This window comes from Canis lupus, chromosome 19 (assembly GCF_003254725.2).
Source record: "Canis lupus dingo isolate Sandy chromosome 19, ASM325472v2, whole genome shotgun sequence".
Lineage (NCBI taxonomy): Eukaryota > Metazoa > Chordata > Mammalia > Carnivora > Canidae > Canis > Canis lupus.
The window spans coordinates 31,885,512-31,900,862 of record NC_064261.1 but is presented as its reverse complement, the minus strand read 5'-3'; the positions used below and the strand labels follow the sequence as shown (position 1 = coordinate 31,900,862).

Sequence of the window (15,351 nt, the reverse complement as noted above, 5' to 3'; positions counted from 1 at the left end):
TACACATGCCCGTCATTCCCCCACCACCAATAACTGTCCCCTGACAATCACCAATCAGTGGCGTTTCTATAATTTTGTTATGTGAAGAATGTTATATGAATGGAAAAAAGTATGTAACTTTTTAAAGATTGGCTCTTTTTTTACATAGCATGATGCCCTTGAGATCCAACCAAGTTGTTGTATATATCAATAGTTCTTTTTATTAATGAGCATTTTTCATGAGTATTGTTCCATGATATGAATGCATCACGGTTTGTTTAACCATGTATCCACTGAAAGACATTTGGGTTGTTGCCAGTTTGGGGCTGTTACAAATAAAGTTGCTGAGATCATTTATGTAAAAGTTTTTCTATAAGCCTAAGTTTTCATTTCTCTAGGATAAATGCCCAAAAGTACACTTGCTGGGTTCTAAGTATATGTTTGGTTTTATAAGAAACAGCTGATCTATTTTTCCAGTGTGGTTGTGTCATTTACATTCCCACCAACACTATACAACAGATTCAGTTTTTCTGAGTCCTTGTCAGCAACTAGTATTATCACTATTTTTATTTTAGCTGATTCTGATAAGTGTGTGATTGTGATATATTATTGTAACTTTGATTTTCATTTTCCTAATGGCTAATAATGTTGACTATTTTGTCATGTGCTTTTTCCCCCCATTTGTATATGAAATGCCACTTCATGTCTTTTACCAATGTTTTAATGGGATCATTTGTTTTTCTAGCTATTTAGTTTTGAGAGCACATTATCTATTCAAAATACAAGTCCTTTGCTGGATACATGATTTGCAAGTACTCTCTCTCAGTCTGTAACATGTCTTTTTATCCTCTTAACAGAGTCTTTTACAAAGCAAAAGCATTTAAACCTTTGGAGGCCTATCTAGAAATTTTCCCTTTCATGGATTGTGCTTTTGGTGTCAAGTCACCTGGCCCTAGGTCCCCCAATTTTTCTCTTATGTTTAATTCTAGAAGTTTTATAGTTTCACATTTTATAGTTAAGTCCATGGTTCATTTGAGTTGATAGATGTCTGTATATATATGTTTATATATATAAATAGACAAATCTTGACCTTGTTTATTTATTATTTATTGTTTATTTATTTATTTATTTATTTATTTATTTATTTTGCCTATGGGTGTCCAGTTGCTCCAATACCATTTACTGGAAAGGCTATATTTCCTTCATTAAATTAATTTTGTAACTTGTCAAAAAAAAAAACTAGTTGGTTATATCTGTGTAAGGACTATTTCCGTGTTCTTTATTTTGCTCCATGAGTCCATGTGTCTATCCCTCCACCCATATCACACTGTTTTGATTACTGCAGGTTTAAGTGAGCCTAAACATCAAGCTGTAATTCCTCACATTTTTCCTTCTTTTTTTTTGTTAAGATTTTATTTATTTATTCCTGAGAGACACACAGAGAGAGGCAGAGACATAGGTAGAGGGAGAAGCAGGCTCCCTGTGGGGAGGCCTGATATGGGACTCAATCCCAGAACCCTGGGATCATGACCTGAGCTGAAGACAGAGGCTCTACCACCAAGCCATCCAGATGCCCCTATTCTTTTTTCAGGATCATTTTAGCCATTCTATGGCTTGTACCTTTCCATGTACATTTTAGCATAAGCTTATCAATACCTACAGAAAACCTTGCTGGTATTTTGCTGGAGCTGTGCTATGTTTCCAAATCACTTTCAGAGAACTGACATCTTACTTTCTGTAGTCCTACAACCTACACTCAGTGTGCTTCCACATTTACTTAGGTCTCGGTTTTTGGGGGGATTTTTTGTTGTTGTTTTTTGTTTTTTTTTGGCTTTGTTTTTTATTTTTATTTTTTTATTTTTTTGGCTTTTTTTTTAAATCAGGGTTTTATAAATTTCAGCATACAGATCCTATATACATTTTGTTACTTTTATATCTAAATATTTCATTTCCTTTAGAGAGACTGTAAATGCCATTATGTTTTAGTCGCAATTTCCACTTATTTGCCAGTAGTATATCAAGATGAGATGGAATAAGAGAGTGAGAACAGACATCCTTGCCTCGTTCTCAATCTTCAGAGGAAATGATTCTGTGTCACCATTAAGTATTGTGTTAGCTTTAGATATTTTTTAGATGCTCCTTTTTCTTTAAAGATTTTATTCATTTATTTATTTGAGAAAAAGAGAGAGAGTAGGGGGACGAGCAAAGGGAGAGGGACAGACTCCCTGAGGAGTGCAGAACCTGGCATGGGGACCACCCAAGCCACAATCAAGAGTCATATGCTCAACTGACTGAGCCACCCAAGCATTCTGATGCTCATTTTTTTCAAGTTAAGGAAATTCTCTTTCATTTCTAGTTTGCTGAGAGTTTTTATTATAAATTTATTATTGCATATATGAGTTAGAACTATGAATTTTAATTATGAGAGTTTTATTATGAATTTAATTTTGTCAAGTGCTGTTTCTGCATCAGTTATATGGTTATCTGATTTTCCTTCTTTAGTTCATTGATATGATGGATCATATTGATCAATTTCTGAGTATTGAACCAGCCTTGTATACCTGAAAATATCATTTAGTTATATTATATAAATTCTTTTTATACATTGCTTGGTACAGCTTACTAATATTTTGTTGAAGATTTTTGTGTCAAACTTCATGAGAGATACTGATCTTTAGTTTTCTTCTTTTGTGCTATTTTTGATTTTCATTTCAAGGTGATCCTGACCTCTTAAAATGAGTTAGAAGTGTTCTCTACTCTTCCATTATCTACAAGAAAGTGTGTAAAACTGGTGTTGATTCTCCTAAAGGTTTGATAGAGGACTCCATCTAGGCCTGTATATTTCTTTTTTAGGGGCTTTTTAGTACAAAATAAATTTATTTAATAGCTGTAGATGTAGATATTATCTATTTATTATTGGTTGAGTCTTGGTAGTTTGTAATTTTGGAGAAATCAGTTTATTTCTTGTAAGTTGTGCACATGAAGTCAGTGACAGGATCTTCTTACTCTCTTATTAAGGGCTGCAGGATCTGTGGTAATAGCACCTGTTTCATTCCTGATATTGGATTTGTGTCTTTCTTTTTCTCTTCATCAGTTGTGCTTTATCAATTTTACTGATCTTACTAAATCAGCATTTTGTTCTACTGATCTTCTCTTTTGTTTTCCTATTTTAAATCTCATTAATTTCAGCTCTCATCTCTATTATTTTGTGGGGGGTTTTTGTCCTGGTTGATGAAGGTTTATTTTGTTCTTCTCTTCCAGTTCCTTGAGCTGGGAACCTAGTTTATCAGCTTGAGACCATTTCTCATTTGTAATGTAGCCTTTAGTGTTGCTATACATTTCCCTCCCACTACTACTTTAGCTGAATGTAACAATTCGGTATGCTGTATTCTCATTTTTGATTAGTTCTTTTTCAAAAAATTTTAAGACTTTATAGTCAATGCATTATTTAATTTTAAAAAAATTTCCAAGTGTTTAGAGGTTTTCTTATTGTCTATCTGGTTTTTTAAAAGATTTTATTTATTTATTCCTGAGAGACACACAGAGAGGCAGAGACAGAGGCAGAGACATAGGCAGAGGGAGAAGCAGATTCCTCACAGGGAGCCTGATGCAGGAATCTGTCCCAGGACACCAGAATCATGCCCTGAGCCAGAGGCAGATGCTCAACCACTGAGCCAGCCAGGCATCCTTCCCCTTGTCTATTTGTTATTGACTTCTATTTTGATTCCATTGTCAGGAAACATTCTCTATGCAACTTCATTCCATTTTCATTTTGTTGGGGTTTGTTTTATGACCCATTGATATGATTTTTTTATATGATTTATCTTAGTGAATATCCCACTTGTACATGGAAATAATGTGTATTCTGCTGTTGTTGCTTGGAGTATTCTTTAATTGTTCATTAGATCCTGTTGGTTTATGATGTTATTCATTTCCTCTATACTTTTGCTGATTTTCGCTCAATTTCTGAGAGTAGTTTGTTAAAATCCTCAATATAATTGTGGATATATTGATTTCTCCTTTCAGTTATATCAGTTTTTGCTTCATGCAAATAGAAGCTCTGTTGTTTGGTTTCTTGGAGATAGCATAGAGTTAAGTCATGCTTTTCAATCCACTTTGCCATACTATTTGCCTTCTAGTTGGTATAATTAAACCATTTACATTAAAATGATTATTGATGTGTTAAGAGTTTAATCTATCATGTTATTATGCATTTTCTCTTTGTCCCTCTGTTTCCTGTTACCAGCTTTTCTTTTCTTACTTTCCTATGGGTTACTTGAACATGTTTTAGAATTCCATTTTGATTTATCTATAGTTTTTTGTTCGTTTTTTAGTCCATCATTTGAAATAGTTTTCTTATATTTTTTTCTGGGCATTAAAATATACATGTATAATTTATTGCAATCTACCAACAACATTCTACCACTTTGAGTCAAAAGTTTTATTTTATTAAATTTTAAGAACTTATTTCTGCTTACGTCTTTTGAGCCTTTCCATTTTTGAAATGTAATTATAAATATTTCCTCTATACGCACTGGGTATGACTTCATTATAATTTTTGTTTCAACCATCAAATGTGATTTAAAAAAACTGTGAAGGGGATGGTCTAAATGTATCTCTATGTTTACCCATTCTTTTTTCTTATTATTCTTTCCTTTTGGAAGTGCCATGACTTCTGCTATTATCTTTTCTCTTTTGTTTGAAGAACTTCTTTCAGCCATTCCTTTTTTTTTTTTTTTTGAAAATTTATTTTTAAAGAATCTCTACATCCCATCTTGGCTCAAAATCATGACCCTGAGATCAAAAGTCACATGTCCATTGACTGAGTCAGTCAAGTGCTCCCTTTTTAGCCATTTTTTCAAGACAGGTCTACTAGCAAGAACTTCGCTTAGATTTCCTTCATCTGAGAATCTTTTTATTTCCCATTCATTCTTAAGGGATATTTTTACTGGATATAGTTGATAATTCATTTCTTTGAGCACTTGAAAAATTTCATGTCACTTCCAATTTCAGATAAGAAATCTGTTGTCACTCAAATTGGTATGTCTAAAATTGGTATGTCTATTAATGGTAATGGCTATTTTCAAGATTTTTTCTTTTTTTTAGATTTTTAATTTTCTGGGTATGTAGGGTCTTTTTTAGATTTTTTTTTACTCATGATGTGTCTTGTTATCAATTGCTTGAATTTATGATGTTTGGGGTTTGCTCAACTTCTTGAGTTTGTAGGTTTATGACTTTCACCAAATTTGAGAAGTTTTCAGCCACCATTTTTTCTTAAAATATATTTTTCAGTTCACACTCTTTCTAGGACTTTAACAATATGAATATTATGTATTTTTTTATTGATACATAGATCTCTGAGTCTTTGTTCATTTTTTTTAGTTGATTTTCTCTGTTTTTCAGAAAGGGTAATTTCTATTGTACTATCCTCTAGTTCATTTATTCTTTCTCTTATCACTTTTATTGCACTATTGAGCCCATCTAGTGAGGATTTTTTTAAAGATTTAATTTATTTGAGAGGGAGACAGAGAGAGAATGAGTGAGTGAGAGCACAAGAGGCAGGGGAAGGAGAAGCAGACTCCCCTCTGAGCAGGAAGTCTGACTTGGGGCTTGATCCCAGGATACTCAGATCATGACCTGAACCTAAGGCAGATACTTAACTGACTGAGCCACCCAGATACCCTGGTGAGATTTTTTTAATTGGTGCTTTTAAGTCCTATAATTTCCATTTGTTTCTTCTTTATATTCTCTACTTTTTTTGTAGATTAAAATTGTTTTGTTTTAAGAGTGTTTCTAACTGATCATTAAAGTACTTTTGTTATGACGGTTTCTAAATCCTTATTGAATAATTCTAATGTTTGTGTCATTTCCATGCTGACACCTATTGATTTTTTTTTAGGATTTATTTATGAGAGAGAGAGAGAGCAGGGGGAGTGGCAGAGGGAGAAGGAGAAAGAGAATTCTCAAGCAGACTCCTCTCTGAGTGTGGACTGTGATGCAGGGTTTGATCCCAGGACTCTGAGATCATGACATGAGCCAAAGCCAAGAGCTGGTCACTTAACTGACTGAGCTACTCAGGTGCCCTGTTGTCTTTTTTCATGCAAGTTGTGATTTTCTATGCTCTTGATATGATGACTAATTTTCCATTGTACTGTGGACATTTTGTATAGTATGTTAGAAGACTCTAGATTCTATTAAAATCTTCTACTTTAAATCATACTGTTTAGGTTTATCCCATAAAGTTCTGGCCCACTTTTGTGGGCTGTGTTTTCAAAAACAATTTATTTTTCAGAGCCTTGACTGTCCTGTTCTGGTCTGCTTTGTTCAGCTGATATAATTGGTCTTCCTTGCTCTCTGCTGGTTCTGCCAGCAGGGACAGAAGGTGTTTCTTCAGACTGCCCAGTGATCGTGGGTCAGGGGTGGAACACATCAAGCCAATAGGGCAGAGACCACTTTTCTAGGCCTGCTCACCAGCAGCCCAGTGCCAGGAGCAAGAAGAGGGGGTTTCTGCACCCACCAAGCTACCTGCTGCTACTAGGCAAGGGGCCGGGAGATTGCAGGTCTGGGGGCCCTAGAGTTTGTATGCAGACTGGTTTTCTTCATTGAAATCTTTTATGGAATTGAAATTTTATTTCCCTTTGGAGCCACATTTTCACTGTGAGTCAGACAATAGAGCTGTCATATTTCTGAAAACTGTTTTCCTAAAATCTTCACGTGGACTCACCATAGTTTACTCCAGGGATGCTCATTCTAGTTTACTCAGCTCTAGTTTATTGGATGCTTCATTCATTCTCTCATGTCAGACTACTCTTCCTCATTGGAGAAATCCACTTTGGAGTAAACATTCCTTTACAGGTTCTTCTACCCTCTTAGACATCAACACAGAAGGTAAAATGTTTATCAGATTTTCTGCTTTGTAAGTGAGTTAGATAAATGCTACAGATTCAAAATTCCCAGTTTCTAAAATACCTTGTCTCTATGTTACATGATAGCTCTGGCTTAAAAAAGCATTCTGGGCCTGAGTGGATACCTTCAAACTATTCCCATTCATACTACCAGGATGGCTTTTCCTCTTACTATCCTCATTCAAATGCCTTCCACTTCTCCTACCATCTGGTTTGAAAATATCTATATTTTCCATGCTGGCTCTCATTGCCATCTCTGACCTCTATGTAACTTGTGCCTCTGAAGCATATTATCTTTCTTTTTCCATCATTTCCTCAAGTTTAGTACTGTCTAAAAGATCATATTCATTGTCCACCATCTTCTGTTTAACATGAGGCTTCCCTGTGTGTTACCCATCCTCGCCATGATTGTATGCTTGCCTGAGTTCTGAGGTTGCATTCCTGATGCTTTTCCAACACTTCTAAACTGGCACTGTTCCACTCTGCACGTGTTCAGGACCCAAACCTCTGCAGCCACTCATTCACCCTTCCATTTATCATCTTTCCAGCACATTGTGAGGTAGACACCATGTTAGTGCTGGAAGGCAGCCCTGGAAGCTTCCAAGATATTGGGGGGAACTGAGACATAAACAGACATACTTCAGGATGATGGGTGCCATATCAGGTGGAAACACAGAGCGACGTGGGGAAGCAAAGCAGGGTCCCACCTAACCCAGGGGGGTCAGAGAATGTATCTTGGGGCAGGATAAGCACCATTGTGCTCCCAAAGGATGAGGAGGAATTAGTCATGCAGAAGGGAGGAGGTAGGGCTGTATTTCAGAGAAGATACATGCCCCAGAGTGAGAAGGCTATAACAACAAGTGGTCTGGTCTGTTGGTTGGGGTTCATGTTGGGGGTGTGGTGTGGAAGTACAGCCAAAGGAGAACTGGCAAGCAGCACGTCTTCCTGTGCCAGCAGATGAGTTGTTTGTCCCAAGGACAGTGAATGACCACCAAGGGCTGAAGGCAGGGAAGTGACTTGGCCAGGCTGTGTGTTAGAGAGTTCACTCGGGCTTCTGTGTGAGTCCCAATTTGGGAGGTGCAGTGCAGGGATACTGTGCTAGACTGAGAATAACCAAATGCCACCAAATAAAAAACCATCCAACCAAGAAACCATTCCTCCTGCTGCCTGCCAAAGTCATCTTGAGACCACCATGCATTAGACAATGCTAAAGCAGAGCTTTCTGTTCTGCAGGTGGCTGGAAGGAATTTCAGCAGAATAATGAAGTTTCCACAGCTGATAGAAAACAGACTCAAGGTTCACACACATCTATTATAAGAGTTAACCGAAAACCCACCATCAACTACCACAAAGCCAAAAATGTGTTCACATGCCCCTATTCCCTCCCATGGGATGCTCACCTATGATCACTTTTCCTTTCACGCCTGCTTATTTCAACTGTGTTTTTCCACCTGCTAATGTCAGCATAGGCTAGTGAGGCAAGTTCAGGCCTTGGGGTTAGATGGACCCAGGGACATATGCCTGTTGTGTTGCCTTAACTTCTCTGAACCCCAAGTCTGTCTAAGAGGATGATCACACTTACCTTGCAGGATTGTCAGAAGCATTATAGATAATATCAGACAATGCCTGGCACCGAGTAGGTACTCTGTCAATGTGAGTGGTGGGAACCACAGTACCTTCTGCAGGCTGGCTCCCTGCCTTTGGACACCCCAAAATGGGGACACAGCTGGCATGAATGAAAGACTGGAATGGGAACCACGGTGGCCTCTTTTATAATGCCCCAAACTGGAAACAGCTTGCCAACAGGGAAATGTCAGCATGAATTGTGACTCTTGCCTTTAAGGGACATTAGGCAGCTATTAAAAGAATAGTTAAATCTTTCTCTACAAAATAAAAAGACCAAACAAACAAAAAACTAGAGGAATGTCCACGGGAAATCATCCACTGCAGAACGCAGTGTGCTGTATTATATGTAATATGATATTATTTACATAAAATAAAAAGAAAAAATATATCTAGTAGTGGAAGGGTTCATCAGTTTCTAGAAGCCAACAGTCTAGTAGGAGGGCCACACCCCAGAATGCCATCAGAGCTTCTGTCAGCAGGTTAGGACACCAGGGAGCTGAGGTCCCTTGAAGTCTCTGATTATAAGATTATTAACCCTTGTAATGTTCTCTATATTTTTTGATAAATCATATCAAGCATGTTTTATTTTTATAAGTAAATAATCTGAAGACAAAAGAAAACAAATGTCCAAATCTGAATTCCAGATCTGTGTCTCATAACTGAGTAGGTATTTCAACGTCTCTAAATATCACTCAGAGTTTATCAAGTGCTGACAATCATCCTCCTCCCAAAGTTTTGAAATTTAAGTATGTACATTCATTAATTCACCTGATAAACATCTCTTGAGAGCTCTCTATCACGGGCACTACACGAGGGCTTCGACAGTGCACCTGGTTTAAGAACCACACTCTGCCAGCTAGCGATGCATGACACAGGTGTTTGCCCAGCCACACAGATGAGTGACCAAGAATGTCATTTCTTGGCTTGTGAGAAGATGAGGATCTGAGGGAGGATTCGGGGATAGTGGGACTTTGTGTCTTTACCCTCCACCTCACAGGGAGCCGTCTGCTCATGCAGAGGGGATTCTGACACAGGTTGAGGCACCCTTGGTCTCTCCCTTCTACAAAAGCCACCTTCTGCTGTGGTTATGTTTCAGATCCAAAGCCCAAGAAGAGAAAGGGGGTGAACTGCTTCATGGTCCTAGTGGCCATCTACCTGATTCTGCTCACTGCAGGTGCTGGATTGCTGGTGGTAAAAGGTAAACAAGTCAGGCACCTGTCTGGTGCCTCCTGGGGTGACACAGGGCTCAGGTTGAGTGGAGAGCCTTGGAGTCACAGCTGCCCCCGCCTGCTGAGAGTTCTTAGCTTCTGGATAACCAGGTAGCCACATTGATGGGGTCGGTGTGGGGAGGTGGACAGGGGAGTGTGTGCATGTGTGTGTGTGTGCGTGCACGCGTGAGCACTCATGTGCATGAGAGGGAGAGAGAGACATAGAGACAAACAGAGAGAGGGATAAAGCACATGATCTTGTGTGTGTTAGAGCAGTGAACAATGCAATAATTTCACATGAGTTTGCTGTATGCATCTTTCATCAAGGATCCCCAATGTCTGAGTGGGAGGGGGCTTTATTGATCAGTGTTCATGTTAACATCATTTTACTTCCGAAGTGTTAAGATCATGAAGCAATTCCATCTGCAGACACTGAAGTCACTCAAGAACATCGTGTGGTGCCCAGCTGCCATAAACATATGTCACATGTCTATTAAGGTCACATGTGATTAGATCAGACCAGCATATTCGTCATCATACTCTCATTCCCAGAGCATGCAGGAAGGTTGAAGATTGATCATGATGCTGTGGGTGCATCCCTAGGCCATGAAGGAATAGTCTATGAACATATAACGTCATGCCTAAGTGCAGAGTTTACACATGCAAGATATAGAAAGAGCTCTATGCTCATGCTAGGTCCTCACAGCACATGAAATGTTGCGTCCAGTATTCAGGACCCACAGAAGTTATCCACATATGACACAAGAGTGTTGGGGATATCCTCAAATGCCTGGGGCTCTAATGAGGTTCCTAAAAGAATGCTTTGGGTGGGGGTGGGGTGTCCAGTTCTGAATCTGCAGGAGCGGCTCTGGGCCATAGAGATTCACTTCACCAATGGAACGCTGGCTGCCGAGGACAGCCCATCTTTCTCTTTGCTCCAGTCAATGCCCATCCCGCATCTCACTGGGGGCACCTTGGGGCTGCAAGTCCTGCAGGCCCAGATCATCCAGGTCCGCACCAAGCAGGAGCACCTGCTACGGAAGGTGGATAACTTCACTCGGAGTCCAGGTTTGGCCCTCTCCCCTCTGCACCAGGATTTCTCAGGGGATAGGAAGTAGGAGCTGCTGGTTCATGGGCAAGGGGATCCTTGGGCCTGAATCCCCTTCCCTAGCAAGGAGAACATTCCAGAATGCTGGGCGCAAGGAAAGGGGTGAGAACCATATGGAGTAGGCATGAGATGGATCTAGAATGTTTGGGAGGCTGGGTCGAGTCCTAGGACCACTCCCATGCTGCCGACTAATGCTGGCCCATGGCTGGGGAGACAGAAATGGCAGGCCACGGGGAGACCCTGGGGGGAGGGGGCTTCTGCTGGGGAAGCACGGCAACTTGGAAGATGCGGCCACAGGCAGGAGAAAACAGAGCCAAAAGTGGAGATGCCAGGGCCCCTCCTTCCCTGGGTTTTCTCAGAGCCTTGGAGCTGGGTCACGTGAGATTGTCCTACCACTACCCCCACTACTCTCTCGGTCTGCCGGAACAGGAAGGGCTGACTGGTCCAAAGCAGCTCTGAGGTGCTACCTCATTGTTGCAGAGTTCACACTGTCACATGGAGCTCCAGCCCCAATGGCTGGGGTGAGCTAGGAGTTAAGGGGTGATTCCATGACCGTGGTTCTGTGCCCATGGGACCAAGTGCTGAATGAGAACAAGGTCCAGGTGGGCAAATCCCCCAGAGGCTGCGGTCTTCCCAGTGACCACAGATGAAGGCTGAGCCACCATGTGGGTGAAAGAGGTAATGGCTGTGGCAGAGGGGCAGGGTCCAGGCTCAGACACAGAGACCACCCCTCCCTTCCTTGAGATGTGAAGGAGCTGGCTGTGATCCGCACGAGGGGCCTTGCCCTTAACCCGAGGCTCTTCCTTAATGGGTTTGGCTCCCAGGGATCTCTAACCTCCGGTGTAGACCAGAGATGCAACTAAACATCTGGCTTTTTCCAAAAACTCATTCCTGGAAAACACCTAGGCGTTTGTCTCCCATTAATCCCCCAACTGCCTGAGGCCCTTGCTCTTCAGCCTGGAGGACACAGCCTTGGGACTCAGAGCCAGGTGCTCTAGATGCATGTGCTCACACCAGCCTACAACACTCTCTTCTCCCCTTGCAGAGCTGTTCCGGATCAAGGGAGAAAAAGGCACTACAGGTACGTTCATTTCCACTCTGACCCATGCCTCCCACTGCCTACAGCCTTCTTTCATGGGCTCCTGGGCTTGTGCCTTTCTGGGCCTTGACCCCAGCTTACCTTCCGTGGTCCTCCACAACTCCCCACAAACTCACTGGTCCTCAGTTGGGTCTGCTCTCTGTTCCCTGACCATGTTGGAAGTCCTGGCTTCTGGGCCTTTACCCTGCTCCTCGCCTGAAGTGGGAAATAGCTTCCCCATCCTCCCCTGCCACACACACACACACACTCATCCCCAGCAGCCAAATCTAAACTACCTTCCAAGGCCAGCCCAAGGGCATCCCCCTCAGGTGCTCTCTCCCCCTGGCATCCCAAGTGTAGGACTGTCTGCCATAAGCACTGTTTCCAGATGCCTCTTACCCAATACCTAGCTGGTCACCCCATCTGGCTGTGATCATGTCCAGGGGTGCATTGTTTATGTCTCCTAGAGCACGTAATGGGAGGGGCAGCCTCTATGACCTGAGTTGTTTTTCTTTTATTTTAAATTTTTTTATTTATTTACTCATGAGAGACACACAGAAAGAGAGGCAGAGACACAGGCAGAGGGAGAAGCAGGCTCCGTGCAGGGAGCTCGATGTGGGACTCAATCCCAGGACCCCAGGATCATGACCTGAGCCGAAGGCAGACACTCAACCACTGAGCCACCCAGGCATCCCACAAGTGCCCTCTTTAGTACCCATCACCCACCTAGCTGACGTTTATTTTTTTATTCTTTTTAAAGATTTTATTTATTTATTCATGAGAGACACAGAGAGAGAGGCAGAGACACAGGCAGAGGGGGAAGCAGGCTACATGCAGGGAACCTGATGTGGGACTCAGTCCTGGTACCCCAGGATCACGCCCTGGGCTGAAGGCAGGTGTCAAACTGCTGAGCCACCCAGGCATCCTGTAGCTGACATTTAAAGTCTGCTCCAGTGCCTGCCCCAGGGCCTAGTGCTCCAGGACCAGACACAGAGCCCAGCTCAGCCCTGGGTGGGGAGCAACCTCCCTGAGGTCCCCCTCTCTCTGTCTCTGTTTTTCTGTGTGTGTGTGTGTGTGTGTGTGTGTGTGTGTGTGTGTGTGTGAAGGTACACGGTCCCTGACTTACAGCAGCTCCATTTGTGGTTTTTTGACCTTACAATGCTGTGGAAGTGATACCCGTTTAGCAGATGCTGTACTTGAGGTTTTGAATTTGGATCTTTTCCCAGGCTAGAGACTTGCCGGGGACGATGCTCTCGTGATGCTGGGCAGGGTAGCTCGGGGTCAGCCAGGCAATCGCAAGACCAGGGAACTGTGATACACTGACAAGCACTCTGTCCCCCGACAGCCACTCTGCTCTCACCTTCAGTACAGGGGTCAGTAAGTTACATGACAGTCACCACCGTATCACAAAACAGGGTTTGTGTTACATGAGTTTGCGCACCTGTAGGCTAATGCCAGCGTTCCGAGCATATTTAAGGTAGGTGAGCCTGAGCTATGATGTGTGGTAGGTAAGATGTATTAAATACATTTTCGACTTAAAATATCTTTGATTTCTGTGTGTTTAATTAACAGTATGTAACCCCGTGGTAAGTCGAGGAAGATCTGTGTGTGGAGGGTATATATATAATCTCTAGCTCCATCTCTGTGTCTCTCTCCATCTCTCTCTGTCTCTGCCTTTGTCCTTCTCTCTCTGTCCCTCTGTCTCTCTGTCTCTCTTTCTCTCTCTCATTCTTAAAGCCTAGAAACCAGAGGCAGGAAACTGATTCTAGCAGCAGGGGTTCAGCAACCCCCCAAAACTTTCCCAGGTTCCCCCATCACCCTGGCCTGCCCAGGGGAGGCCTCAATCTCTCTCCCTCTGGACCATGGCCTGCCTTCCCTGGTCAGGGCTCCCCAGAGGCACATTTTCCTGCACAGGCCCCTGGAGACCAGTAGGTGGGTCCCCAAGGTGAGTGGTTTGGCCCCAGGCAACCTCCTGTGAAACTGCACACTGGCCTAGGCTTCCAGAACATTGGAGGGGGAGGGGGAACTTTGTGCCTAAGTCAGGTTTTGGGAGAGGGTAATGTGGAATCCAGCCATACCTCTCTATTCCTCCCCTGTGGGTTCTGGGCTTCTCAACAAATATTTACTGAAAGCCACTCAAGGATCAAGAATCCGCCCCCGTCTCCCACCCCCCTCAAACACTGGGAATGCAGACTTAAGAAGGCAAACAGAATCTTGCCCTCAGGGAAGCATGATTTGGTGACATGATTTGGTGACAGCCCTGGCTTCTGCTCTGAGAGATGGGGGCAGCTCCCTTGGTAAGGAGAGCGTGGGGGAGACCCAACCCTCTCGTGTGCCAGGGAAGGCTCCTGGAGAGACCTTTCAGCCTTGATGTGAGTGTGAGTGGAAGGTGCCAGGGAATATGGATCCCAGGCAGAGACCCACACATGCAAAGGCCCTGAGGTAGGAAGGGGGTTTGGTGAACCCAGGAAGGCAAAGAAGGAAAACTCACATGCTGGAGTACAAGCATGAGAGGAGCGGAGGTGGGAGACAGGCTGGGAGCCGCAAGGATGAGGAAGCCCTGGATCGGGGGACATGAAGGCGCTGCCCCAAGCTCCATGCAAGGCACTTTTATCCATGCCTTGTTGACTCCTTACCCTAAACCCAAGAGGCTGCTATTATCCCCATTTCATGGATGAGGAAACAGCCTCAGAGGGATGCTGACTTGCTCAAGCTAACTCAGGCAAGGCTGGAGGAGCAGAGTCAGACTGTGGAGGCAGCCTGAGTCCCCTCCTTGGCCCGGGGCCAGGCCACCACAGCAGAGCTGGTACAGCCTGTGCAGCCTCGGTGGGAGGGAGCCATGCGATCTTAGGGGCTCACCCTGAAAACCCCTCCGAGGGACTGGACTGCTTCTGTCAACAGTGAGGCACTACTCCTGAAGGCCCAGGGGCAGGAGTCTCTGACCTTGACCCCTGCACCTGGGGGTCTCTAGGGTTCTTGCCTCTTCCCTCTGGCTAATACAGGCAGCGAGAGCGTACTTTCCCTGGGTTTCTATTGTGTCCCATGACCCCATGTGGTCCGAGGCCCCTGTGAGGCAGGTGTTGCTGTTCCCATGCTACACAGGAAATGGGCTGGGCCAAGGGAAGGCTCTCATACAGGCCGCACAGCTGGTGAGTGGGGCCTAGCTGTCAAGCCCTGAACTGATTCTCAGCAATGCCCTTTCCTGAGGCTTGTCTGAGAGGGACTCTAGTTACCCATCCTGCTTCCATCCCTCTGGACCCCAGTCCTGTGCACACAAGATTCATATGACATCATGAATTCCACAGGTTGGACTGGGGTTCTACTCTGAAATAGAAAGCTCGTCACGGGCTTTGTCATCATAGTGTCCTGACACGGGTACAGGATTTGTCACTGGGAGACCTGGACTCTCCAAATGAGTGACCTCAGGCAAAGCCATACCCCTCGGAA

General features: G+C 43.3%; 1 protein-coding gene across 2 annotated transcripts in view; it reads left to right on the top strand.

The window, feature by feature from the left end:
- Positions 1-15,351, top strand: part of MARCO (macrophage receptor with collagenous structure) — a 45,081-nt gene that overhangs the window by 10,360 nt on the left and 19,370 nt on the right. For both annotated transcript variants that reach the window (XM_035702237.2, XM_025429521.3), the window contains exons 2-4: positions 9,607-9,708; positions 10,565-10,786; positions 11,872-11,907. In XM_035702237.2, the coding sequence (XP_035558130.1) occupies positions 9,645-9,708; positions 10,565-10,786; positions 11,872-11,907 (322 nt within the window). In that variant the 5' untranslated portion in view covers positions 9,607-9,644. The remainder of the gene's footprint in view (positions 1-9,606; positions 9,709-10,564; positions 10,787-11,871; positions 11,908-15,351) is intronic.